This window comes from Myripristis murdjan, chromosome 22 (genome assembly GCF_902150065.1).
Source record: "Myripristis murdjan chromosome 22, fMyrMur1.1, whole genome shotgun sequence".
Lineage (NCBI taxonomy): Eukaryota > Metazoa > Chordata > Actinopteri > Holocentriformes > Holocentridae > Myripristis > Myripristis murdjan.
In genome coordinates this window covers 18,992,073-19,018,087 of record NC_044001.1, presented here as the reverse complement: position 1 = coordinate 19,018,087, position 26,015 = coordinate 18,992,073, and the positions used below count along the sequence as shown (strand labels likewise).

General features: G+C 41.3%; 5 protein-coding genes across 9 annotated transcripts in view; 4 read left to right on the top strand and 1 right to left on the bottom strand.

The window, feature by feature from the left end:
- Positions 1 to 90: 90 nt before the first annotated feature.
- Positions 91 to 22,876, bottom strand: LOC115380723 (sodium/bile acid cotransporter-like). 3 transcript variants are annotated; one of them, XM_030081913.1, is made up of 8 exons: positions 22,867 to 22,876; positions 11,426 to 11,428; positions 4,634 to 4,779; positions 3,586 to 4,039; positions 2,190 to 2,394; positions 1,557 to 1,735; positions 1,022 to 1,221; positions 91 to 875 (listed from the first exon to the last, which is right to left on the bottom strand). In XM_030081913.1, the coding sequence occupies exons 4-8, from the start codon at positions 3,984 to 3,986 to the stop codon at positions 799 to 801; spliced, it is 1,062 nt and encodes a 353-aa protein (XP_029937773.1). In that variant the 5' UTR covers positions 3,987 to 4,039; positions 4,634 to 4,779; positions 11,426 to 11,428; positions 22,867 to 22,876; the 3' UTR covers positions 91 to 798. The 3 variants fall into 3 exon arrangements, with proteins under 3 accessions (XP_029937773.1, XP_029937775.1, XP_029937774.1); XM_030081915.1 differs by lacking the exons at positions 11,426 to 11,428; positions 22,867 to 22,876 and having other exon boundaries at positions 3,586 to 3,640; positions 3,908 to 4,039; positions 4,634 to 6,562; XM_030081914.1 differs by lacking the exons at positions 11,426 to 11,428; positions 22,867 to 22,876 and having other exon boundaries at positions 91 to 258; positions 1,052 to 1,221; positions 4,634 to 6,568.
- On the top strand, positions 7,732 to 15,461 carry LOC115380736 (protein max-like). 2 transcript variants are annotated; one of them, XM_030081936.1, is made up of 4 exons: positions 7,732 to 7,919; positions 11,919 to 12,026; positions 13,787 to 13,910; positions 14,136 to 15,461. In XM_030081936.1, exons 1-4 carry the CDS (start codon positions 7,884 to 7,886, stop codon positions 14,321 to 14,323), a joined length of 456 nt encoding a protein of 151 aa, XP_029937796.1. In that variant the 5' UTR covers positions 7,732 to 7,883; the 3' UTR covers positions 14,324 to 15,461. The 2 variants fall into 2 exon arrangements, with proteins under 2 accessions (XP_029937796.1, XP_029937795.1); XM_030081935.1 differs by having other exon boundaries at positions 7,735 to 7,919; positions 13,772 to 13,910.
- On the top strand, positions 16,259 to 20,732 carry LOC115380741 (ras-related protein Rab-15-like). The gene is made up of 7 exons (XM_030081941.1): positions 16,259 to 16,385; positions 17,666 to 17,726; positions 17,826 to 17,886; positions 17,990 to 18,067; positions 18,268 to 18,357; positions 19,523 to 19,588; positions 19,698 to 20,732. The coding sequence occupies exons 1-7, from the start codon at positions 16,268 to 16,270 to the stop codon at positions 19,854 to 19,856; spliced, it is 633 nt and encodes a 210-aa protein (XP_029937801.1). The 5' UTR covers positions 16,259 to 16,267; the 3' UTR covers positions 19,857 to 20,732.
- Positions 21,046 to 22,829, top strand: gpx2 (glutathione peroxidase 2). Its single transcript, XM_030081929.1, has 2 exons — positions 21,046 to 21,661; positions 22,022 to 22,829. The coding sequence occupies exons 1-2, from the start codon at positions 21,440 to 21,442 to the stop codon at positions 22,373 to 22,375; spliced, it is 576 nt and encodes a 191-aa protein (XP_029937789.1). The 5' UTR covers positions 21,046 to 21,439; the 3' UTR covers positions 22,376 to 22,829.
- Positions 22,877 to 25,194: 2,318 nt separating the features above from the next.
- The window catches only part of LOC115380696 (signal-induced proliferation-associated 1-like protein 1), a 45,770-nt gene continuing 44,949 nt past the window's right edge, over positions 25,195 to 26,015 (top strand). For both annotated transcript variants that reach the window (XM_030081858.1, XM_030081857.1), the window contains exon 1: positions 25,195 to 25,426. The gene's annotated coding sequence lies outside the window, so the exon portion shown is untranslated. The remainder of the gene's footprint in view (positions 25,427 to 26,015) is intronic.

Sequence of the window (26,015 nt, the reverse complement as noted above, 5' to 3'; positions counted from 1 at the left end):
TCTGTGCATTTAAAATCCAACATTACTCTCTGAGCTTAACAGAGACAATAACTCAGATGTCTTACTGATAAAATTGACCATTCTTTTGCATTGTTTATCATCAAAATGAATATTTAATAGTACAAATATCCATTCACATAAAGAACACATGAAAACATGTTACTGTGATTTTATGGAACTGATGTTTCATTTCTTTTTCACTAAAGTGAGTGCTTACATTTAGTAATAAAATGCACAGCATAATATTTTAGTGTAGGACTTGATTGTTTTTAATATAAAAATGCAGCTTTTATACATTTTAATCATTAAAGTTCTTCAATTTAATTACTTTAAATTCTAGATGGTTAATAAGAGAAACTAAAGATGATTTTAAAAGTGATAGGCAATGCATATTGCTTACTAAATACAGCTATTTTATGTTTTCATTCTTTCAGTATCAGAGGAATGAGTGAGGAACATTTATATAATACAGTGAGTGAGATAGAGAGGGTTTTGTTTGGTTCCAACAGAAGGCTGGCTTGATGCGCGCAACTTGGTTGCATTGGAGTTCCTTGGGAGAACCATCAAAGAAAACCCTGACTCGGGTTTGGGTCATCATTTGGAATGTTCTGGATGATTTTGGTCACATAGCAACAGTAAAAGTTTCATTTGCAACCTGTAGCTGGAAGTTGCATGGAATGGCATGGAAGTTGCATTGTGTAAAGCCAGTGTAATAAAATTAATTCAGGATTCTGCTCTTCCTTGGTTTCCCTCTCCAGTGCTGGTCTGGTCTGTGATGCCCAGTTGGTTTGTTGTCCTTCATCCTCCCCAATCCTGGCTCTCAACTTCTGTCACTTCCATCACTTTACCATCAACACTCTGGTTTACCTTTGTTTCTGTGTGAGAGAAGCATGACACTTTGCTGCATTATTTGATCTAAATTCAAAAGGCTGTTACAAATATGGGTCAACAGTCTGCACTTGTGACCTAACCACATCCCATCCTCCCATTGTGGAATAAGACAAGCAGCTGTGACATTTACCCTCCGCTGGTGGTTTGAGTGTTTGGTGACATCTGAAGAGCACGACCAAAAGAAGGCCCTCTCCTAGCTGGAATGTTAGGTAGAGTAAGGGGAAGAGAAACAAGGCTCCAATGACCTCAGGGGGAAAGGCTAGCTTCAAGATGGCACCACACAATTGGACACTCTGACACCCTGTCTCCATGGAGACAGTCTTTCTGCATCTAAAAGAGATATGAGTGAGTCATTTTTCATTATCTGCTTGATTAAATAAGAGCAGAAATAGCTACAGTAGACAGCTTCTTAACTGGTGGTTGCAAATGGCAGTGTAAGTTAACTGCCTGAAAAATGTGTACTTTGATACCAAGATACCACGTAATGTGACAATGATAAACTGCACACAACACTGCCTGGTTCTGGATCTTGACTGACTGCTGTCTAGGGAATAGTTTCTGATATGTCTTAACTGGTCACTGCCTGTGAACAGGAAATGCTCAGGGATAAAGGTTTATGAAGTCATGGACAGATGTGGACAGATGAATCAATGCATTTCACTTACTGGTGATTGAGTTTTAAGACAGTAGACAGGGCATATCCAAGTGTGAAGCCGATCAGTGGCATCAGCATAGCCATGCTAATAAGTTGGGGTGAGAAGACCACCCACATTAACCCTCCAATGGAGATGTAGCTTATGATGATAATTATTGCAAAGGAGATGAGCGAGATGAAGAGACCACCCTGTCAAAACAGGCGCTTATGGTTAATGCATATCACAAAAGCCAATCACAAAAGCCAATTTCTCATCTTAAGTCAGTAAAATTTGCACATTGAAGCATGAGTATACAAACTTTCCCTGAGATGAAAGCAGTGAGTTCTCACTCACTCCTATTTCCAGGAACTATAACAACAAATACATTAGGATCACCATTATCTGTTACCAGTAGCATCAGCTATTCTTCCTGGGATCCACAAATATGTAAATCTGCACATGTCATGTAAAAGCACCAGAGCCTGTTTGCCGATTATTAACAAACAAGCTGCAAGGTTTATTTGGATCAAATTACACCCATGCACATTAAAATCTTCCAGAAAAAAATCCTCCATTTTGTGTTTAGTAGTTCTAAATAATAAGAAATAACAGTATAGTCTTTGATGTAACTAAAAGGGACAATTATTCATGATTTAGTCTCACCTTGAGAATGTATGGTGAATATTTTGGTTTGTAGTGATTGATGGTGATGCCCATGGCACATGGTGTCACAGTTGCAGCAAGAATGATGGCAATGGAGGTAAACGGCACAGCTCTTTGCAGATTGTTAAAGCCTTGGGAGTAGATGAAGAGCAGCAAAGGCGTCATACCCAGGGCTGCAAAAGTGGAGCATGTGGTCATCAGAATGCTGCAAGGACACGAAGAGAGAGGAAACCTCATGAGCAGGTCTGAAATGGTAAATGCATTACAGAATTCTGACTGGCTTGCTTGCCCAAGTGCCGTTCATGAAAGCATCCAAATGTGTGTTCAAAACTAGAAGCAAGATTTTTCTGTCTGGTTCTAAGGTTTCTGTTTCACCACACTGCCTGTGGACTAACAGCTAAATATGCTGACACAACTCCAGCATCAGGCCAATGTAGCAATTTGTAAACTAGAAAATGTTTCAGTTTGTCTCCTTTTTATGTTTTTCTGACATCCTGTGTAGAATACAACTGGGGAACCTTAAAAACTTTAGTCCCCCTCCACTCAAAAACATGTTATTCTTATGTTTATGTCCCCTAACATGTCTGACCTTGACTGTGCAAAGTTTGTCACTAGAGAGGTGTTTTCACACTTCTCTACTGAAAGTGTGGGTGTCTGTGAAGGCTGAGAAATTTAAGATACAAACGTTCCCCGGGCTAGCTAGATTTGGTATGCCACAAATCCCACAGCCAGTGCTGTCAGCTGACAGGATGCTGCTTTGTAAATCATCAGTACGAGCTCTACCAGTCATGGTGCTCGTGCTGGACTGCTGATCATGCTTTGATCTAAAAAAAACAAACAAAAAAAAACAACGCCAAATCAAAATGGCTGCTTCACATGAACAATTTTAGTCCAACTAAGAGATTCCCTAAAAAAAAAAAGATTTGATTATGAATTATGGCCCCTTTTTTCATGAGCGTCGTGACATGGGACTCTGTGAACAGAGCTCTGGTTATGAGCTGGCGTGTGAGCAGGCAGGGGGTAGGTGGGGATTATTTGACACTGACAGATCTGTGCAATTTTAATGAAGGCAGGGTTTGGAGTGACATTATATACAGGGATGCTTTTTCATGGGAAAAAAAAACAACTAAGAAATATGTAATATTGATGAACAGAGATTATTTTGGGGGCTTAATAAGTGACTGGAGAGGGACTTTTCTCAACAGAAGAGTGTGCCATGGATGTTCTTTAAGTTTGCTAGATATAGTCAACACAGGATGTACATAAAAAGAAGATGAACTTAAACCTCTTTTCTATTGATTGCTGATTGAGGACCCACATTGCTCCTATATCCATATTTCAAAGGTTTTGTAATCCTCCATTCAAATCAGGGGTCAGTGGGTCAATGAGTGTTTACCTTAGGTTCATGTCACACTTCAGGGCCAGGGCCAAAATGTTTGATATGGTTCCTCCTGGACAACAACCACAGATCAGCACAGTCACAGCCTCCATGGGCCCCAGCTGGAAGATTTTGGCCAGGATAAAAGCAGTCATGGGCATGATGCCAAACTGGGCCAATAATGCAATGGCTACGCCTTTTGGCTTGACAATATGGGCTTTAATTTTGTGAATCTCCATGGTGCAGCCAAGAGACACCATGGCGATGAACAAGACAACACTGGAACAGTAATTAAGGACTCGGTTAAGGGTGGGGGAAAATAAGTCGAGATTCTGGAAACCTGTACTCCCATTGAGAAAGATGTCGCCTGAAGCATTGAAGCTAGGTTTTCCTGCGGAGAGTCCTTCTGTCAAATTCATTGTGGCACTCGTCCTGAAGCTGTGCTTTTACTGTGGGGTAGCTTTACCCTGTCCTACAAAGAAACACATATACAGCAGGGTTATCACAGTTTTGGATGTTCATTCGTTTTTAAGTTGTTTTTTTTTTTTTTAGATTTCAAGTTTCATCCCTGGTTTTGGTATTTTGCTAGGGGTTGTGTTCATTTTTAAGGCTTTGCTTACAGCAGGTACTTTGTAATATAAAAAACAAATCACGTATTATTTGTGCATTTAGTGTTTTAATATATTTATGTCCCACTAACAAAGTTGGGACAACTTGTTTTCATCCTGCACAAACAAGCCAATTCAACACCAATTGGAATCCAAAAAATTTTTCTTAAAGCCTTGAGCCAACAACAGGACAGAGCAATAATAAAACAAATGCAAAATAAATAAATAAATAAATTAAACTCAAACAGAGGAAAATAATCCTTCGTATACAAATCTATTTTAATATACATAAGAGAGTAGTGCTTCCAAGAAAACTATGAATAAGAATTGATTTACTCCTCAGAAGTGAAATTAGGATTACAGTTCAAATTTTAAAAAAGTAAGTTTATAGTCCTTTAAGTCCTTTTCACTCATTATCATGACTCCTATTGCTGAAAGTGATGCAAACATTTCCTTACCTTCATTGTATGCCAGCTTCTGCTGCATGAATCTCTGGTACTGCCTGTTGCTCCCACTGCCGTTTCTGTTTCGACTCACACACACTCTTCCCAATCCCTCCTCTCATTATTCAGTCTAACCCCTTTTCTCTCTATCTAGGGCCCCCCTTGTCACATGAGATCATGATCACATGGCGGGGGTAAATGTTTGTCTGATAAATGCCTTCATTTGCATTATTTCTCCTCAGATCCACTGAAGTCTATTGGAAAACTTCACACATTTCCATGAAAAATGTACAAAGGAAAGAGGAGTCCCTGGGATTGCTTCAGAGACACTCACATCAGGCAAAGGTTGAAGTTATTAGTGTAGACTTTAAATTAGTAAACCCATTTTCACCATGTCTGTGGCCCTAAATGTTAGGGAACATCTAAGTAAAAATCACATAATGAAGGTCAGGAGAACATTGACTGGTCTCAACCCGATATACATGTCATCATCCACTGTCAGCAAAGTGTGCACCTGATAAAGGGTCTTCTTTTGTTTCATATTGACTAAATTCTAGTAAATTCAACATTCTGCGCTGTTCCTGGAAGTTACCTCCTACCTTCTGAATATCAAGCTGTTCCCTGGTTTCCTGCTGTCAGTAGCAATGGGAAAGCCCATCAGTGAACTTGATTATGTGGACAGAGCGCAATTGTTGCTGCAGCGCTAAAGAGGCCCTTTATTCACTTTCCCTCTCTTGCATGTGTAAACACACCATCAATGATTGTTACGCAACCAAACACGCATCACAGGCCTCAATTTGCCTGACAATGCTATCAGTCTTCTCAAAAATCCCCCTCATTCACTGCACACACACCAAACCACCATGTGTCTGATAAGGCTCAAATGAATCTTGCCCTTAAAGTATGACACAGATTAGGTCAAAGAGGCTATGTGTATTTTAATCTGCACATACCTCATGTGTGGGCATTACCTAGTTTGCATCCCACACAGAGTCATGTGCACTGGATTCTCAAATACATGTCATGCACTGAAGCTCTGTTATGAGTCCTGTACCAGCAGCATTCAAACCCATTCATGTTCTGGAGCAGCAAGCTGACTTTCACTAAACTGCAGCCTCACATTTGAAATTATTTTGCCCTGGAAACCCTATCAAAAGATATTATGTTTCATAGTACGACATTTTGAGAAATAAATTCAAAGTGATGGGATTATTATGTTAAAATACCCTGATCAACATTTGAAAAAATATTCTTGTTATTATGTCAACTATTTGTAATTAGTTATAGTGAAATGAAATGATTACCTATTTTACTGAGGACCCCCTGGAAGCATCTCGAGGTCCCCAGACCTCACTTTGAAAACCACCATCCTCTATTGTACCTCACATTGCAGCTTTTAATCATTTTTGTTTCTATATTATGTTGTTGATCATCCTTTTCATGAGTAACTACTGGCATCTTGTCATTTCATTTCACATTACAGTAGGATATGTTGACGCTAATGTTTTACAAAACCATTCTTTTCCCAATCTGCTCAAGATGTAATCGTTGTAAATTATTATGGAATGGAACTGAGATTACAGACTGGCACAGAATTGGCATTACCGTATGTAATAGTGGTCCTGTATAGTAAATGTTTTATTTCCCTAAATGCATCTAATTTTCATATAAACAGGCATCATGCCCTAAGTAGACCTGCTGCTGCACGTTCACTCTCCACTTCTCAAAATGTCCTGCATTCCCCTTTGTTTGTGCTGATTGTGGAGTTGAGTGTCGCTGGCTGGATCACAGTGTGCAGCTTGAACAGGCATGTGTATCTGGAAAACCGTGCCGTGGGTCAGCTGATTCAGGCAGGCAGTTCATGAGACGCGTATCCACAGGCAACTCACCACACCACGGGCACTCGCCTGGATGGTGCTTCACAATAAGAAATCTTTGTTAAAAATGTGAGCATGACATTGTGATACTGGTTACCCCGTGGGTGACCCCCCTCCCATCCCACCCCATCCTCCCTATTCCCCTTCCAATAAATGCAGTTTATGAGTGCAACCCTCTGATTTTATTCACTGATCATGTGAACAGCGTGATCGTTGTTTGGGCTTAGTTTTTGCCAGCTTTTCCCTGTTTAAATTGATGCAGGTGTGATTCATTGAGGCAACATTTTTAGCAGCAAGAGGAGACAGAATGATCACAGTGAAGTTGATGCACAACATGCCGATATGCTGCAGAGGTAGAGGCTGAGTGGGTACCAGAATAAGGACACAATCTTTTCTTAAAGGTATACAGAGGAGACTAAAAATAATAGGCCCACCAGATTTTATTCTTTGCTTGTACCCTCTGGTGGTTCCAGAAATACCTGACACATAACCTGATGTTAGAGCATCTAGTATACACCATACTGTATGTGCAAAATAAATGTGATATGCTGAAGTATGCAAAATGAGCCTATTTTTCTGGAAATGAAACAAAATAAATTACTGATACAGCACATCCTTGTAATGCTGCCTACTCCATAAGCAGCCAAACAGCCTGTGAAAAGTTACCATAGAGGGAAGTGTGCAACCAGGATAGTGAGTGGGGGAGGGCTGCCGGAGCTAGGCCACCATCTGGCCTCATAATCATATGCTGGGAGAGAAGCCTAGTTATTGTGGCCTAACACTACCCTTCTGACAATGACCACTGAAAACAGTAGGCCTTAGCATAATAGCTCTTTATTCTGCAGGCTTACCACCACTGGTTTATGTGCTGCTTAGAGGGCCTACTGCAGAGAATAACTTACTACAAATATGGATGCATGACAAATTTATGGAATCGTTTACATGTGCAAAACCAATGCAGTAAATATTTTGTTTTGCACTGTAGTTTTTATGAGTATATATATCTATGTTAACATTCTCTGGATAATAATACTTGAGGGGTCTGATGTACTTGCGTTTTGCAGCAGATAGAGGTGGATTTTTGTGGGTGCGTCCAACTCAGGGGGTTTGTGGGGAATATAGTTCAAATATCAAAACTAGCATAAGCAGAAACAGAGACGCAGGCAGGTGAGGGACTTCATTTCCCACAGTGCCTTGTTTTGTTGCGCCTGCGCCGTGTGTGTTTTTCCGTCCATGTGTAGGCGAATCACGTGTAGAGGCTCCGTTGGTCGTCACGTCTCCGCTGTAGCAGCCCCACTCCATGCTACATTTCATTATTTGCCTACAGTTGCTGCTACACTTTGTTTTGACAGCGGTTTGTTTTATTTTCTCATACTCCTCACCGAAGAATGAGCGACAACGATGACATCGAAGTCGACAGCGATGTATGTCGTCTGGTTTGTTTTTTTATTCCTAGAAATAGCTTAGCTAGCCAGTTTAGTTAGCTAAACAGCAAACGCTGTTTTCACATTTATGTCAACCCTAGGCTAGCCGAGTTAGCTAGCTAGCTAGTTAGCCTCGCTGCTTGGATAAAGGTAGCATTTAAGACAAGAAGAGGAGATAGCTGTTAGATAAAAATATTCCTCGAGTGCTAACTAGTTTGCTGGCTTGAAAATAAAAGTTACGCTGGGCTGTCCGGTGAACGGGTTGCGTGGCTCTTTCCGGGGCTTGTAGCTAAATGTTTATCATTGATTGCTCCTCTGGGACGCCTCAGTGTTGGGCAACACCGGCTGGCTCCGTCAAGTGACAGCGTCGGGTCCAGCCGTCGATGTTACTTTATCAAATATCGCTTGTCCAGTAAAAGCCGTTTAATCCGTCAGCAGGATGGTGAAGGTGAAGCGGCAGACTCACCGTCTAAACCGTGATGATGCTGCGACAACCGTAAACAATCAGTAAGCTGTAACCGCAGGCAAGGTCAGCTCATCTGACAGAGCAGCCACAAACCAGAAGTGGCAGCTCCAGCACTAATCAGCATGCACAATTCAACCAGCGGAGTTTATATGTGGCTGTTCCGCGATTGTGCTAGCTGATCATGCTTTGTAATGATATTGTACAGCCTTGAAAATAATTACGCATGGAAGGGTAATCCCATCACGTCAGCCTAAGCGCATCCTGGCTATATTTAGCAGAGCAGCTCGCTAAAATGTTCGTTTTCTGTTTCATTCCTGCTCTTTCGTGCAGGTGCTGCCGTGCGATGTTGCAGCCAAAAACTAGTGGGTGTGCGTTTTTTTTTTTTTTTTGCTTTGTTTTTTTTCCTTGTTGAAAAAAAAAATGTAGAAGGTTGTGCTTATGTTCTCATTTTTCTCGATAGCCTGCTTATCTGTGCAAGGATAGGGAGCTGCCAAGTTTGCCTGTGGTGTCTCTGTCAGTGTCTGGAGCTTTCAACATATCTTCCAGTTGTGCATCTACAAGGGGGGAAAAATACACAGGGTTTAGTGTAGTCAATGCCAAATGCAACAAAATACACATTTAATGAAAAGCTATATATGTCAGAATCTTAGGGTTTGATTTGGATAAATCCACTGACATGTTTTACTTCAGTGTGTGTATGAAAACATGTCACATCCCTCATCTGGTCAGATATTTGTCGGAGCAAGGGATTCCCCTCCCCCCATTAAGATTAAGCCGGATCTCCAGCTTTGGATCAGAGCTGTGATATATACTTTGTTAAACAATATATCGCATACAGTGATGCTCTAATCCTGCATTGGTGAAGATATATAATACACCGTTTTTTCATGTGAGATTCAAGTGGGTCCTCAAAGCATACTTTGATTTATGCGAATTGCAGTGTAGTGCTCTTTTTCTGAAATAATTATCCTACAAAAGGCATCTGATGTTATTAATGAATGAGTCTCCAGGCAGCTTTTACCACACCATTACTTTGGTGGGGGTGGGGTATAATGTAGGGCTGGCCAGTATGGACAGAATCAAATATCCCAATATTTTTGACTGAATACCTCAATATTGACATTGTGACAGTACTGTATAGCTGACTGTTGGTGCTTTCATAAAATATTTTTGTTAAACAGTCAGAACAGCTAGAACAGTCTAATAAGTTCAGAAAATTATGTCCATTTTCTGTAATGTAGCCTTTAAAACCAGGCAAACAGACAACATGTTTGCCTTGTCATGATATTATGATATCCAAAATTGCAGATGATATCTAGTTTTATATAACATGATGTTATATAAATCAATATATTGCCAGCCCTAGAATAATTTATTGTAATTATCTTGTTGTGGAAGAGGTAGCTGCTTTTTTTTTTTTTTTTTTTTTTTTTTTTTTTGGTCTAAAACAATTTGGATGTGTTGTGTTGGAACAGAAAACACAAAAAGCTGCAAATAAACTGTCAGAATCTGTCACTACAATGTGCAACAGTTTATTTGTAAGTTGTGTCACTGTCGAACATCACACTGAAAGAGCACAACAGTGAGCTACAGGGTAAATTCGCTTTAAATGCTCAAGTATTTCTTGGCTCAGCTACACAAAAACATACTAGCTAGCTGATGTTGTCAAAAAGAGAGACACAGGTGACAAGCGTGGAAAAATTAAATTTGTTGGAGAAATAGTGGAGGCCGGCAGCTCCTCTGAAAGTCCAGAGCCATTTTCGAGCGCACAGTCAGCCAGCATCCAGCCGCTCCATTCCCAGCTGCTGCCCCTTCAGCATCCCAGTGAGTGTCCTGTGATGCAGCAGTGTGCTTTGCAGTTTCTCTTTTCAAACGAGCTCAAAGATGCTCAGTTTTGGTGAGGTCCAGCAAATGCAAGAAAATGGGTCCTCCTGCACACGGCTGAAATTCGAAGGCAAGTCACTCCTTCTCAGAAAGGAGTGTTAGGTCTCCTTGGTCAGTGTGTAGCTGATTCTGTGCAAACCTGTATGAACACTTGTCAGTCACCCTCCGATATTAATGTATCACTGCCTACAGTTAGGTTCATCAGGTTTCATCAGACAGGTCATACGAGTACTTGACAAAACACACATTGGTATTGTGTGTCCAGGATCATTGTGTTTTGCATAATGATATATTTATTTGTATTGGAGGCAGGTGTTTGTCTTTGTCTTTGTTCTCTTCTTGCTCAGTTTGCCATTCATTATGATGATCTGTCTACCTTAAAATGGCGTCCAGTCTGAGGCTGAGCTAACAGGCATCTGTAACGCCACCACAGCTGTCAAGAAACCAGATGACGGGTGCAAGCATTCTGCAATAAACACCAAAAACAATGCCTATACCCAGTTTCATATCCCCCCACTGTGGTTCATGTAGGTGGAGAATGATGCCGCGATGGTAATGTCTGTCTGTATGGCATGCTGGGTGGAGAAGTATTCATGCAAACACAGTAATTCAAGAATAACACAGGGGCCCACTATAGAATACATACTGAGGTTAGATTTTGGAGCACCTTTCTGCATAAATTTGCATTGTAATGAGGATAAACAGATTTTCTTGACACTACGACAACTCCTTATGGTTTATAATACACAGTTCATATTAATATTGCCTATATGTTACATGAACACATGTATGTTGACAGAAATATTTGCTAATTATCGGATCATCAGCATAATGTTATGTTTGTACTGTGGTGGGACAAGGGTCTTGCCTGTTGCAAATTTAGCTTTACTGTCTTTTAGCTTCACTGTACTTTCTTTTCTCGCTGCTTTCTGTTGCTGCTCACCCGATCATCACTGGCCACACCCTAACTGCATATGCACTGATGGAACTTTTTAGTGCCAGCACTGATACTGAGTACAAAATGTGAAGCACTGACTGGTAACTCAGTACCTTTCCAGTCTGTTACTTTCACTGTGTAGGCTAGGACCATCAGCTTGGGGTCACTGGTCAAATACTTGCTGTAAAACCCTTCTTTCCCCTATCATTTGAGAAATACAGACTTAGGCTACGTGTTCAAAAAATACACATAATCGAGACACTTTGCTTTAATTTTTGACAAGCTAGGGCATCTGGTATCAGATTTAGTCTAGGGGAACTCTCCTGTATGATACTCCATTATAGGCCCATAACAGCACCAGTACCAGTATCATCATCAGTGCTTCCCTAACAACAACAATTTCCAGGACAATCAGTGGAAAGCCAGTTTCAGGCAAACAGGAAGACAAACAGGAAGATGTTCAGACAGGGTCACAGACGGACGTTGGCTGAAGGTGTAGAACACATTCATTTATAGTCATTTTAATGTGAAAACAATTGCAGAATGCAGCCTTAAATGTGTGTGTTGTGTTCTGTGTTAAACCAGAGTCACATAGAAAACAAGTCAGCAGCTCTCTCGTGACATCCTTGATGTTTTATTTTGCATGTTTTTTGGCATAAATGGCATGTATGTAAAGAACTGAAAAGTTAAAACTGTGACTCTCCTCTGGCAGGCAGACAAGCGAGCACATCACAATGCGCTGGAGCGCAAACGCAGGGACCACATTAAGGACAGCTTTCACAGTTTACGAGACTCTGTGCCTTCATTACAAGGGGAGAAGGTGAGAAGGAAAAGTATTCATTTTCTCCATTGCAGAATCCTAGCAGCAATGCAGATAAGAAATTGGCGTTGAGGCACTACATGAAGTCAAGGTACAAGGTGTGATGATTTGAATGGACTATCCCTCCTTTGGCTGTGAGCCTTTGTTTATAATCAAGACCGAACATATAACTGTAATGAAATAAAACACAGGTTTTACTGTTGAAATTTTATAAATATGCTCACTGCCAAAAGAAATACAACATTGAGCTGATTCATATATAATTTGACTTGTGTCAGAAGGAATAGATTTGCATACATATGTGAAATGTTCAATATTTGTGAACAGTTTGATGGTAGATCCAGAGGCATGTTGGGGGTGGAAAATGAAAATCTCAATGTAAGAAGGCCAACATTGTTTGAAATCATCACCCACCGGTCAAATTTCTTGATTGAACGACTTTCTCTGAGCTCAGTAGCATGCATGGCTCTCTCTTGATAATTTTGACAAAATGAGCTGACCAAGACACATTTCATAGCCTTTTATAGGGAACACTGCACACTTTGTTTTGGCAAACACAAATAACTCATTATTGAAAGTTTGCTAATCCTACCCAAACATTGGCTAGAAAGGGATTAAGGCCCTTTTCCCCTGCACAACAAGAAATAAGAACTTGGGCAAACAGGAACTGGTGTTAGATCCAGTTCTTCACCGTTTGTTTCTCAACAGGCTTCACACGAAACAGTGGCCATTATAATGACCACAGAAGAAAGTGACACACTGCAGATTTAACCAAGCAAGTTGCCTAATCATAATTTAATAATTTATGGAACTTAATTTTTATTCAACTATTCAACAGTGGTTGGAGTGACACTTGTTGCCCAGTTTCTTCAAATGCAGCAATACATCCTTCTCATTTCCTCACTCCTCTGTTCAATCTCCTGTTACCAGATGGCGAGAGATTGGCTCTCACCACTGCTGCACGGTGCTGTTTTATATCGAGGACAGTAGTGGAAACAAGTCCACGACTCAATGTGTTGTACCTGACAAACAGGCTGACATGTATTCTTGTGCTAATTCAGTTAAATTGAACTACAATACAGCCATACTTCTCTCTATTTGGCTTCTTCATATATTCAACAACTTACTGCTTCCTAAATGCTTCCTCTTCAACATGATTTGGCATTCTGCCTGCTGGTTCTCTGTTGAGTAGCTTCAGTGATGCACAAGTGTGTAACCACAGTCTGCAGTGAGCCATGCAGTAGTCCTGCCCTGCTATTGGTTCCTGTGAGACCATGAATTAAAGAATGTGGGAACTGTGATGCTCAAGAACAAAAATATTTTATTTGCTAATATTAGCACTCCAAACTGAATAGCACTTGAAAGCAAAAATGAGCCATTAAAGTGGCTTGGGGATGCAGCTACTGTTTGGCAATGCATTTCAAGGTTGGAGCTCTTCCTCAGGCGGCGTCAGACATCCTGCTGCCTGCTGTCAGAGCGCCAAGCTTGAAACATGTTGCAATATAGTAGCTGCATCACCAAGCCAAAGTCAAGTATAATTAGGTAATGTTACATTCATGCAGCTACCTTACTCTTGAAAATCTTGTCTCTTTTTTGGGCTGTGAGTTTGTATGTAATACTTACATGTAGCAAGTTGGTACAATGTATGGTCACATCTTGCTAATGTCAGTGTTTTACTGTGGCGAACTAAAAAATGTACATTGCAGCATTGCCCCATGGCTTAGTTGTGTAATTTTTGCTGACAGAATTCTGTCAAACAGGCTTCCCGAGCACAGATTCTAGACAAAGCCACAGAGTACATCCAGTATATGAGGCGAAAAAACCACACCCACCAGCAAGACATCGATGACCTGAAGAAGCAGAATGCGTTGCTGGAGCAGCAGGGTAAGTGGACACAGGGACCCAGAGGTGGGAGGAAGGCCTTGTGGTTTCTGTTGTCTCTTTTGACATCCTTTGTGAGGACAAAATGAGATGATATTTTTCTTCAAATGAAATATCAGACTGGTACTTACCTTGAGTTTGTTGTGTGTTGTTGTTTTTGTTTTTTTGGGTTTTTTTTGGCTTGTTTTTTTTTGTTCTGTGGGTTCTGGCTTGCTGATGTTGCTGCAGTTCGTGCACTGGAGAAAGCCAAGGGGAACACTCAGCTCCAGTCCAGCTACTCCTCCTCCGATAGCAGCTTGTACACCAACCGCAAAGGGAGCGCGGTGTCTGCCTTTGATGGCGGCTCTGACTCCAGCTCCGAATCAGAGCCAGAGGAGCCGCCCAACAAAAAGAAGTTGCGTGTGGAGCCCAGCTAGGCTCGGGCTCCGCACGGCACTCCCATCAGAGACTCTTTTGTCCACCAGCCCCCACTCCTCTTACCTGTCCACACTCGATCCAGCCTTCTCACGCCAGTCCAGGAGACAAGGTGGAGACCGTGTGAGAGAGGTGCTATGTATAAAACGCTTCTACCTTTCTCTTTCCTGGCCATCACTCCTCTCGTGGCTCAGCAGCAACTCTCAAGACCCCCAAAGTGAGGCAGCTCTGCAGTTCTGAAGGACTTAATGCTTTTAAAACCTCATAATAACCATTCATAATCAAACATGGAGATGACGAGGTGTAAAGCTTTAGTAAAGCTACAACAAATACCCTGATTTTTTTGTTTTGTTTTGTTTTTGTGGTTGTTTTGGGCAACCTCTGCAGCCTGTTTTGAGACTCGCAGACCTTTTGAGAAATTGTCCTTAGAAATAGTTTACCTTTTTAATATTCATACGTTTTCAGAAAAGAATGTGAAGTTGCTCAAGGAAAAAAAAAAGCGTATGTCATGCAGGGTGCAGCCCTATTGGTTCAGTGTAAATGGCTGAAGTATTTGTCTTTGGAAGGTTTTCTGTAATTAAATGAATCCCTGTGTTAAAGCTGTTGAAATGAAATTGATTTCTTATCCCATATTGTACTTTGTTGTGTGGCTCGGGAGATTTTTCAGTGAATGCTGATGGGTAAACAAGTTGACCTCTCATTTTCGTATAGTTCTCACATAACAGTTTCAGCTATTTGTTTTTCTCTAATTTTCATTACTCTCAGATAAAGTGGGTATTAGCCAAAACATCCCCAAATGGATACTGAATGTTACACAATGCAGTTAAAAAGGCAGTGACCTTTATTTTTGTTAATGGAAGAATTTCATATCAGTGTGGTGTTGTATTTAACACTCTATACTCTTAAATGTTGTCAGTTCTGCAAAGAAAAACCTTTCCTGGAAATATTTGCCTGTGCTGGGAATGTTTATATTTCTTTTCTGTCCTATTTGCAGAGGTACATTAGTGTGTACGAAGTTAATATTTGTTTATTCCATTCCATGGAAATTACAAGTATGTTGTACATACTGCCAACAATTGTCTTGCAAGTTGAGGCGTACCTTTACTATGAGACTATAAATAAAACTATTTTATCCTTTTAGTATGTCATTATTTGTGACTGGGCATGTTTTCAATGCAGTAAGATGTCAGCATAGTCTACAGCACAGTAAACGTAAAGATAAACTCCTCTAACTGCGCAACAGCTGTCACTTGATTCCAGTCAGTAGAGGCTTAATTCTTACATTTGGTACACCTGATGAAATTCAAGAAGCAGTTTTTGTAATTTTGTGAAATTTACTACACTGCCAGATGTCATTCTCAAATGTTTGCAGTTCATGGTATTTCTGTTTTTTTCACTTATGTAGATAAGGCTTTCATTATGATTATGATACTGCTGCCCTCAGCTGGCGTCAGTAGTAAAAATCAAAATATTTCTTTTTCCAAGGAACTTCTCTAAAAAAAGGGTGAGTTTGAAGACAAATGGCACCTACATCTTTTCTTTACATGTTAAACATTAAAGGCTCAGCACGAAATGATGCATGTCACCTGACTCCTACTGTGGGCCACAAGTTAAGGGGCCACACCTGCAGGGATGGAGATTATGTGATGCCTTCAGTGGAAGGAAAAATATCGAAAATATGAATTACCATAGAAAAAAAGACCCAAGACATGTCAAATTCAACTGAGAAAACCTGGGTATTCCAAGCCACCCAGGTTGGTATATGACCCATGTTGCTGTTTCTTCCCTAAGTTGTATGCACATGTCGTATTTACAACCTTTTAAATTGAGAGGACGGAAGTCGGAGCTTATTTTAGCACTTGAAGGCAACACATGGCAACGCATTAGTCAAAGCCCCGCAACTTCATGGAAGAGTTATGCTGTCCCTTATATTTTAGCAGCTGGTCATGGACTACGATGTTTTGCTCAGACTGATGATCCTTGGAGATTCAGGAGTTGGGAAAACCTGCTTGCTGCGCAGGTTCACGGAAAATGAATTTCATCCCTCGCATATTTCCACAATCGGTAAGTACACGTACCAAGTTCCTCGGGACGCCGGCTCTGCCCCAACACTGCCGGGGAGTTTGTGTAGGTGCATACTGTATAAACAAGATAAACATAACTACTTACATTTTCCACACGAATGCAGACAGTGCAACTTTTTTTTTTTTTTTTTTTTTTTTTTAAACTTGACTTCTCAACATAATTTGCTGACATTTTCCATTTGGCTTCAAGTGAGCAAGTGCTTGCCAATGGGATTAGGCTCAAATTACCATAATTAGGCATTTATATCATACTTACTGCTCAGATCAGGGCTATATCATAAAGTCAGTATATCATCTGATGAAGTTAAGAGTTGATTTGTCCAACTTGTCCGTGAACACAACAAAAACCAGGGCATGCAAATTTATGTCAAATATGAGGAACCTTGTAGGCAGGTCTGTGCACATTCAGATTAATGATGGGAAGGAAGGTCTTAAGTTACAGCAAATGCATTTTTTTTTTTTTTTTTGCTATCAAATTGTTTGATGTTTATCATGCTTGTTTCCCCCTTTTCCTTTTGTTATTATGAGATGTGTGCACTAGAATGCACCACAACACATTAGCGTTCCACTCCAGTGATTTCTCTTTTCCTCCGTGTGCGTGATAAGATAATGATTTGGATGACAGCAACGGGCCAGTTTGAATCCCTACATAGCCAAAATGTTCCAGCTGCAGAGGAAAGAGTGTGCTTATCCTGTAACTTGTCCTGGGCAGGCAATAGTAGTTTGATGAGTGAAAGATGGGAGGTGCTGTGGTGTGTTTGAGCTCTGTGAAGTGTAAGCTGGGCAGCTGAGTTTCAACAAAGCTTGTGTTTTCTTCGTCCTGCTTGGAAAGCTTAGTGACCAGGGATTAGTCATATAGAGAATGTTGCACATTCCTTGGTGGCTTGTACCTGTTGCCCAGCAGGAAAACACTATCATAAATAACAGCACTTGCTTTTCCTTTAGGGAGACAACATGATTCCAGAGTTAACACTATGCAGCGATGCAGATACAATTCATCAGGGATAATAGTGTCTCCAAGCAACTCTCATGATGAGCTCAAAAATACACCACAGCCACTCCCATGGCAGTTTGACTAGGATGTTCACTATTTTGACACAGCTGCTTTACACGATAGTCCTGTTTGAACTTGTAATTTAGATTTGCATATGTGAAGCTGGTATTTCTTATTTACATTTGCAAAGTTGCACCAGTGTGTGTGTTGAATGTGTGGCCTTTATTTCTGGGGGAATAAACTTCACTTTTCTTCTGTTTTTGTAGGAGTTGATTTTAAGATGAAAACATTAGAAATAGATGGAATTAAAGTGCGAGTGCAGATATGGTAAGTGAAACGGCCATGTTGATGTGCAGTGTTTTGTCGATGCTGGTGCAGATACTGAGTTATTCTGCTTTGCTCATTTGTATGTTGCATTCTGTACAGGGACACGGCCGGTCAGGAACGTTATCAGACCATCACTAAACAGTACTACAGACGGGCCCAGGTGAGCCCTCCATCCCACCAAGTTGCCTTTATGATTTTGTACACCTTTCATGAATCATTTATGAATTTTTCCTGGCTTATACTTTGATTCCTCCTTCATCCAGGGCATCATCCTTGTATACGACGTCACAAATGAGCCATCCTTTCAGCACATAGTGAAGTGGGCCAGTGATGTGGATGAAGTAAGGCAAACACCTACTAATGAGCACTGTTTCTACTTTCTGTCTCTCTCTCTCATTGTCCCTCACCCTGCTGTTTCCACTGTCTCACTGTTCTGAGCAATTCCATATTTGCAGTGAACTGTGGATGGCTGCCACCGGCCTGTTGGCTCAGTGTGAGTGACAAGCTGGTATCTTTTTTTTTTTTTTCTCTCTCCTTGCAGTATGCCGCTGACAAGGTGCAGAGGATCCTGGTGGGGAACAAGTCTGACGAGGTGAAAGACAGGCAGGTGACCAAGGAACAAGGAAGCAAGGTCTGCTTGAATCTCACCGTATGAAGTGACACACCCTTTTTATGAGCTTTTTGGGCGGTTGGTCTGCTGGGTAACTTAGCTGTGAAGTGATGAAAACGTGTTCCCTGGTTGATCATTCTCACCAGTGTGCCATGCTAACACTCCAGCCATACCAGACTGTGACCAGCTAATGAGCTCTGCACAGCGGACAAACACAGGATGGCTCTGACATAGCTGCAAAAATGAACCCAGCATTTATCAGCTGCAATGAGCTGATATTTCAGTATAAATATGTAAAAAACTACAAAACAACTTTTTTTACTCAAAGGTTAGTCTTCTTATTTTGGATGTTGCTAGTCACATATTAACACTGTGTAGCCCACTGCGCACAAAAACAAAATTATCACAAAGCACATTCCAACAGTGTGACCAGGAGCTTGACATTAAGCGGATGGCTCTTGTATTATAAAGGGGTTTATTTTGGGATAATTGCCGGCTGGCTGTACATTATCTGGCTTATTACATACCTACTTAAGACAGCAATAATGTGACATAAAGTACGACTTGTGAAAGGATTTTCTTAGCCTTTAAACGAATGGTCCACAGATTTTATTTGCATTCACAACATTCATAACTTCTAATGTTAGACCTGGATGGCTATAGGTGCATTAACGCATCAATTAGCCGACTAAGCGTTATTGTCTGCTTATTAGGGAGCCCGCTTGGGGTCAGCTGTAAATCAATCAATTAATCAGTCAATCCATCTTGAACTCTGTAAGTGAATGTGACATCCATACGGTTCCAGCAGGTGACATTTTAGCTAGCTTGATTACCAGACTGGACTTTCTGGGAGAAGTGATAAATCAAATCTGCCTCGTAGCAATAGTCAATTATAACAATAGTCATTATTCAGAAATACTAGAGCACAGAATACCACAACTGGCCAATCAGGATTAAGCATTGCACAGAGCCTTGCAGTAAGTGAGCCTACAATCTCTCACTGTAGTGAATGCCAACGTGTGGAGCGAGGAGTACCACAGTGAATCATCCTCTTTTTTTTTATCATCAATTCATGGTTTACTAATTGGCCAACCTCCCCAAAAATTGGTGTGATCCTTTAATTAATAATTAATTCATAATGTTTTGGTTTGCTTATTTCTAACTAGTGTGCAACTGTGTTTTGTAGGTAGCTCAAACCTTCGGATTGGACTTCTTTGAAACCAGCGCGTACACCAACAGTAACATCAACGAGGTGGGACTGCCTGCCACGTCAGAAATGTGTCCTCAGTATTTGGGGAAGTTCTCGATCACACAGAACTGTCACTTGAAGGTCTTTTTTGTACATTTTCTTCTTCCTGCAGTCATTCACGCGGCTGGCCGAGCTCGTGCTGGAGGCTCACAGGAAAGAAGCGGACAACCTGCTGGGATCCCTGGATGATTATCTGAACAACACCGCTCTGGAGGGAAAGACGGGCAGTCAAGACGCGAATGCCAGCACAAAGAGGACTTGCTCGTGTTAGCAAGAGGAGCATCCCAGTGCCATGGCCAACAAGCAAAAGATGTTTTTTGTTCCACCGCTGTGACTTTTAACAGTTGCAGTTGTTTGTGATTGAGAGATTATCTTGTTTACCAGGTTTTGCCCATGATGCTGCTGAAACACTGCACTGCTCCTCCTCCTTCTTCATCGGTTTTGAGATCTGTCTGCTGCAAACGTGTTTGATGGCACTGGATTAACTTGTAGGGCAGCTGCAGTATTATGGAGGTGAAAGCAGTTAGCAGCAGCTGCCAGCAGAGGGACAATCTTGTTGCATGATCACTGAACCCTGTGGCCAATAAAGACTATAGCTGTAGTTTATGAAAATTCTGTTCTATGCATTTGCTCCAATAACAATATCAACACCCATTCTATTTACCTTTACTTTCTAGATACGTTATAATGCAGAATACGTCATATTGTTTTATTGCATCCCATTAACTTTGCTCTCTCATCTGCCATGTGCACATCTGCAAATTGACTTGTAATATTGAAGTGTGCATCTTGACTATTTCATATCAGTCCTCAACACTATTTATTAAGGCAGGATGAGTATGGAGGCTATAACAAGCCTGCCAGAGGACAAAGTTTAATTATTTATGGCAAGAAACTCAAACTGAGCTGGGATGGATTCGTTTACACAATGGAGTTATTTATTCAAGGTAGACAGTGTCATGCCATGCACAATGACTTTCTTCAATACATGTTTATTGTTTTCCACCTTGAAAGCATTTGTACACTGTTTTTATGAATGTTTTTTTATTGGAGGTGGTGCATTTTTTATACACTATACTATAGTACTGCTAGACCCTGACTCTCCTCACCAAAGTCTATTCAAGTGCCATAAAAGTTGTCATTTTGATATGCATAAGGGTATAGTTGTTTGGTTTTAAACCCCAGTGTGCTGCACAAAATCAGTTCAGGAAATGTTCTATATAAGGAAAATAAAATGGAGGTTCATGTTTATAACAGGCTGACTGGATATGGGAGACTTGCTGAGTCACTAGATTTTGGGTAGCGAGTGAAGCGGAGTCCACTGCGAGTTCAGACAGTAGAGGCATTCATTTTTTATCATGTGCTGTGAAAGACAGGCAATGACTTGTTAAATGTTTTATGACTGAGAAACTGATATAGGTCATATAATTACCATAAAGCACAATGTCCATAATACGTGCTCCTTTTCCCACTCTCCACTTAGGATCTGCTAGTTTTAAAGAGCTTTGAATGATTCATAAGACATGATATTCGGGTCCAAAGATAATCTGTATAAAATTTTAGTTGAAGTTATAAAATCAACTCATTCTTTTTAATTCGTGGATGACAAAAAAAATATGATTTGGGAGACTTTGATTGCATTTACCTGTGTGATTTTACAAACAGTAATACGAATCTATCTGCACCTTATTCTGGTTAGAGAGTATTGTATGTCAGCATATCAGTTTCCTGCAGGGCCATTTGACACCGATGGAAGGGAGCTTTCTGTCCTTAAGTGAGTCAGGTGACCGGAGTTTGGATACAGTCACACGCTGAGATCCTGTCTGCCATCAGTGTGGAGGCAGAGGAGACGAGATGACGTTCATCGCCAAAACCTTCTACGACCTGAGAGCCACCACGCTGGAGGGAGACTCACTGGACTTCAATGTGTTCAGGGGACGGGTGGTCCTGATCGAGAATGTGGCCTCGCTCTGAGGCACCACCACCCGGGACTTCAGCGAGCTCAACCAGCTTCAGAGCAAGTACCCCCATCGCCTGGTGGTCCTGGGTTTCCCCTGCAATCAGTTTGGCTACCAGGTCAGTTGAATTGCATGGAGATGTGTGCAAACCGTCAGCAGTGCAAGCTCTTTTGGCCTTGATGCTGCACCTAGAATTTGAGCTTCTCGCTGTAGTCATAAAGGCTGACTTATTAAAATTGCAACAGTAGAAAAAGTTAAATTTCTATATCATAAAAAGTAAGAAGGACAGATGAAAGTGAAAAGATCAAGGCAGTGGTACTCTTGTGATCATTTATTTAAGATGAGTGCCAAGGTCACAGCTTTAGTGCCCTTGGAATATTGTTGCGATCATGCCATGATAATTTACTGTAGCCCATATCTTCCTGAAAAAAAGATCTGACACAACATCTACTCACAACTGATTGTTTATGTTTTGCAGGAGAACTGTACCAATAGCGAGATCCTGAATTCACTGCAGCACGTGCGTCCAGGTGGTGGCTTTCAGCCGGGCTTCACCATCTTCGAGAAGTGTGATGTGAACGGAACAAACACACACCCGGTCTTTGCCTATCTGAAAGACAAGCTCCCCTATCCCGATGACGACCCCAACTCCCTCATGCAGGATCCCAAATTTCTGGTTTGGAGTCCCATCAACAGGACGGACATCTCTTGGAACTTTGAGAAATTCCTCATCGGTCCCGAGGGAGAGCCCTTTAAAAGATACAGCAAAAAGTTCCCCACCATTGACATAGAGCCTGACATTCAAAGGCTATTGAGACTAACCAAGACCTAAAAATAGCCTGCTCCTAATGACTTCTCATCCATAACAGTCACAGCTGATATGCTGCCATCCATCCTTTTAAGCCTTATTAAATGAGGGTGATATTCTCAAAAGCTGTACGAGTATCATCTGAGGCCTTGTAAGTGCTTAAGAGCAGTGGATGAATGCATTCACCATGTTTTTATTAAATGTCAGCTAAACTCAAATAGATAGCAGTGACAGGAAGATTACACTATATTTTAAATCATGCACATGTGCATATACTTGTTTTTATATTCTAGTTCTCGCTCCCAAAAAACACTCATTTGGAAAGAAAAATGCTTACTATATGCACCAAAGAAACCATGATGTCTCTTCCACCACACTACTGTACTGTGCTAGCCTGGCCAGCAGATGGTGCTACTGATTTGATTATTCATATACTGTAGATGCCTTCTGACTCTGATGCATGCCTTCATGAATCAACATTCACCACTCAGAAAATGTTTGTGCTGGAATAAAACTCTGAAGAGCTCGTATTATTTTTCCCATTGTTTTTCCTTCACTGCTTTGCCATACCCTGTGGGACAGTTCGTACTATTGATGTTGAAAGGGTTACACAAATTTCTGTCATATCTGAAATAGCTCTGCTGAGGCAGGAGGCTTAACATAGAAAAACTAGAGTGCATTTGCTCATTGCACACTTAATCTCTTGCAAACTCACAGGCCAGCCCTCCTCACTACTGCACTGTACTGATTTGATGATAATAGCAATGTCATATTTTCCAGTATCTATCCCCTTTCTCCTTTTGAAGTGGGAGAGTGAGTCAGTTTCTCCATCGAGTGAATAGATTTGATCATGTTGGTGATGAGGGCAATATAGCGGGAGGGTTCCTCAGATCAGATCTGTCAAGCTTTCTCCATACGATCCACAAAACCTGCATTTCCATGTGTCCAATAGTATCAGTGCTGTGCTCTGACCCATTATGTGCTACAGGACACTTGAAGGCAAACTTCACAAAGCTGTGCACCCAGGAAAACTGCTGCCGTGCCACTGAGCCACAAGCACCCCTCCAGCTTTAGTTTTCTGTCTCATCTGCTCAGTATGCATTATTGGCACGGCCTACAGATTAGGAGAGGGGCTTCTGCATATCCACTCAGACACCAGCTGATGATGTCACAGCCCTAATGCCATGTCTCTGGCCAGGTGCCCCAGAGAGCATTTGTGACAGCAGTGAAATGTTAGGTCCCTTTCTATTTCTCACTTTGCATATCCACTTTGAATGTCTGTGCTGTCATGTCAAATAAGGAAATTTCCATATTATATATTTTTTCCACACAAGCCCACTGGTCTGTGCTGTAGGCTCGCTGTCCAACTTCAGGTAACTACTGCCTGGCTGCCAGCAGGCTTTACCATATAGATACGACATTCCTGAGGCCTCTCCTCCACCCTGTGTGTGCACTGCCCTCTTCACATAGCTTGCAGAAAAATACCCCCAAAGATCGTTTATGTCCGATAAGATGAATCACTCAAAACTTTGCAAAAAGGGGAAAACAGCCCCAACTCTAATCTGCAAATGTGGCATTCACCCTCATACATGTGCTCCTTTCTGTATTTTTACTCACATAATTGACTGATGTAAATATCCAAACACAAGTTTTGAAAATTGACAATACTGTTAGTTTGCATTTATCTAATTTAGTCCAAATAACGCAGCAGACAACATGCACAAACTGGCCAACTTTTCCATTAACATAAGTAAACATAATATGTTCACAATATTGCATGATAGAATTAATATTAAGTTAACACAGCGTTAGAATCTGTTTATAGAAATCAATGTAGGTGCTATTTTCACAAAACAATGTTAGTAGCAGCTTGCTTTCAAATTTCACAAGGCTCTATATTTACATGAGTTGGTGCAATCCACTATATTAACATTTTTTAGTGTCAGGAGGTGTTTTTAACCAAAGCAATCTGCAACAGCAGGCATCTTGCCATTTCATTATCATTACAAAGACATTTAGCCTACTTTATTCCCACTCAAAAGGCATGATTTGCTCCCACCTGCAGATGATTAGGATGAACAAAATCTTAGCACTTGTGATGGTAGCTGCCTAGTAGTGCCTAGCAGCTTATTTGTTTGCCTTAAGTCTATAATATTCCTTAGTGAGTTTCTTGAGATATTAGGATTGTTGTCAGGGAGACTTTACTCTTAACATTGACATGAAAAAAATGAATCCCAAATGTTTATTTATCTATTCATCTATTCACCTATTTATTTATTTAAAAAGGCAGGTAACACTTTGACAGCATATTAACACTCATGTAACAAAAAACAAATTGAAACACAAAAGTACATATAATTATCAATAGCATAAGCCTGGGGCAAAATATAACACAGTAGGTATGCCAGTGGTAGTGGTGGCAACAAATAATTTTTGTCAGACTTTTTTTCAACTTTTATCGAACAACTTGAATCACCAAACTATAGGCTTGCACGGATGCCATATGCACATTAGGAATGATCAGTTCCTGGCTGAGACAGGTTTCTATGCATGAAACCCACACTGGATAATATGGAGATTTATTTTCATGCACTCCACGTGGTGTTGCAGGTAATGGGGAGGCACTTTTTTCGTGGATACAATCGTTTTGGTACCCGGAAAACAGGAGCAGAGTGAGAGCTCTTTGTCTTTCCTCCTCTCTGACACTACACACATTACCCAAACTGCACACCACAGGTGAGCACTGTTGCCACAGAAACGTTTGCTTTCTCCACGCGGCGCTCTCGCGAGACTGCGGGACGGAGGGGAGGGTGCCTGAATGATCTCATCCCTCCAGCAGCTGCATAGCGCAGCGAGGCAAACCCGTAACTTTCTATCAAACTTCTAAGTTGCCTCTCGGGCGAGGACGCCACGGCAATTTTGAATTTAACCGAAGGGAATACATCTTCCGTGAAGATAAGGAGCAGCGCTGCGCCACTGTGTTTCGGACTTAGGACCTTGTACGAGTTAAACAAAAGGGGGGAAACCCGCTCTGTATTGTGTGACATCTAATGCTTGAAACAGAAAGGAGAAAAGGTGAGTCGGGAACATGGAGCTCCAGTCATTTGCGGGGATAGGTGTTGTTCGGGGCACACGGTGGCTAAACAACATGTGTCCGCTGTCTGAGGAGGACAAAGCACATCTTTGTGTTGTGTGAAGCTGCGGTGTAATAGCGGTGCGCAATCAGTGCCAGTGCCTTTCTTAATGAGTGGGGAAGGATCGTGCTAGGCGAAGTGGACCCGCACAGAAACGTCTCTCTCCGTCCGTGTGTCTGTCAAAACACACTGCGAACACATCCAGCGCATCGTTGCATTTGTGCTCAGTCAAGGGCAAGGCATTGTTCCCGGTCCTGCTTTGCCAAGGCGATTTACAGGTGGCATCGAGCACGCTGGATCCCCACAGGGTGTATGAACGTCTCTCCCTGTGATTGTCATCTCACATATGTGTATTTTCAGCACATCATACTCTGTGGTGTTGCCACATGAAGAGGTGCTGGAGGGTCCAGGTGATTTTCCTGTGCGCCTATCTGCCTTGGCCCTTAGAGGTCTGATTTGTTTACAGCCTTGAGAGCCTGCCCGGTCCATCATTTGGCTGACTAGATTAGGCCAAGCTTGATTGCATGATG

Bases quoted from the DNA above. Each gene is read 5' to 3' on its own strand.
- LOC115380741 (XM_030081941.1), top strand. From the start codon at position 16,268: ATGGACTACGATGTTTTGCTCAGACTGATGATCCTTGGAGATTCAGGA. The intron at 16,386-17,665 runs GTAAGTACACGT...CTGTTTTTGTAG, and splicing joins CTCGCATATTTCCACAATCG to GAGTTGATTTTAAGATGAAA. The intron at 18,358-19,522 runs GTCTGCTTGAAT...TGTGTTTTGTAG, and splicing joins CCAAGGAACAAGGAAGCAAG to GTAGCTCAAACCTTCGGATT.
- LOC115380736 (XM_030081935.1), top strand. From the start codon at position 7,884: ATGAGCGACAACGATGACATCGAAGTCGACAGCGAT. The intron at 7,920-11,918 runs GTATGTCGTCTG...CTCCTCTGGCAG, and splicing joins ACATCGAAGTCGACAGCGAT to GCAGACAAGCGAGCACATCA. The intron at 13,911-14,135 runs GTAAGTGGACAC...ATGTTGCTGCAG, and splicing joins TGCGTTGCTGGAGCAGCAGG to TTCGTGCACTGGAGAAAGCC.
- LOC115380723 (XM_030081913.1), bottom strand. From the start codon at position 3,986: ATGAATTTGACAGAAGGACTCTCCGCAGGAAAACCTAGCTTCAATGCT. The intron at 2,395-3,585 runs GTAAACACTCAT...GTGTCCTTGCAG, and splicing joins AAGTGTGACATGAACCTAAG to CATTCTGATGACCACATGCT. The intron at 1,222-1,556 runs GTAAGTGAAATG...TATCTCTTTTAG, and splicing joins GTCTTAAAACTCAATCACCA to ATGCAGAAAGACTGTCTCCA.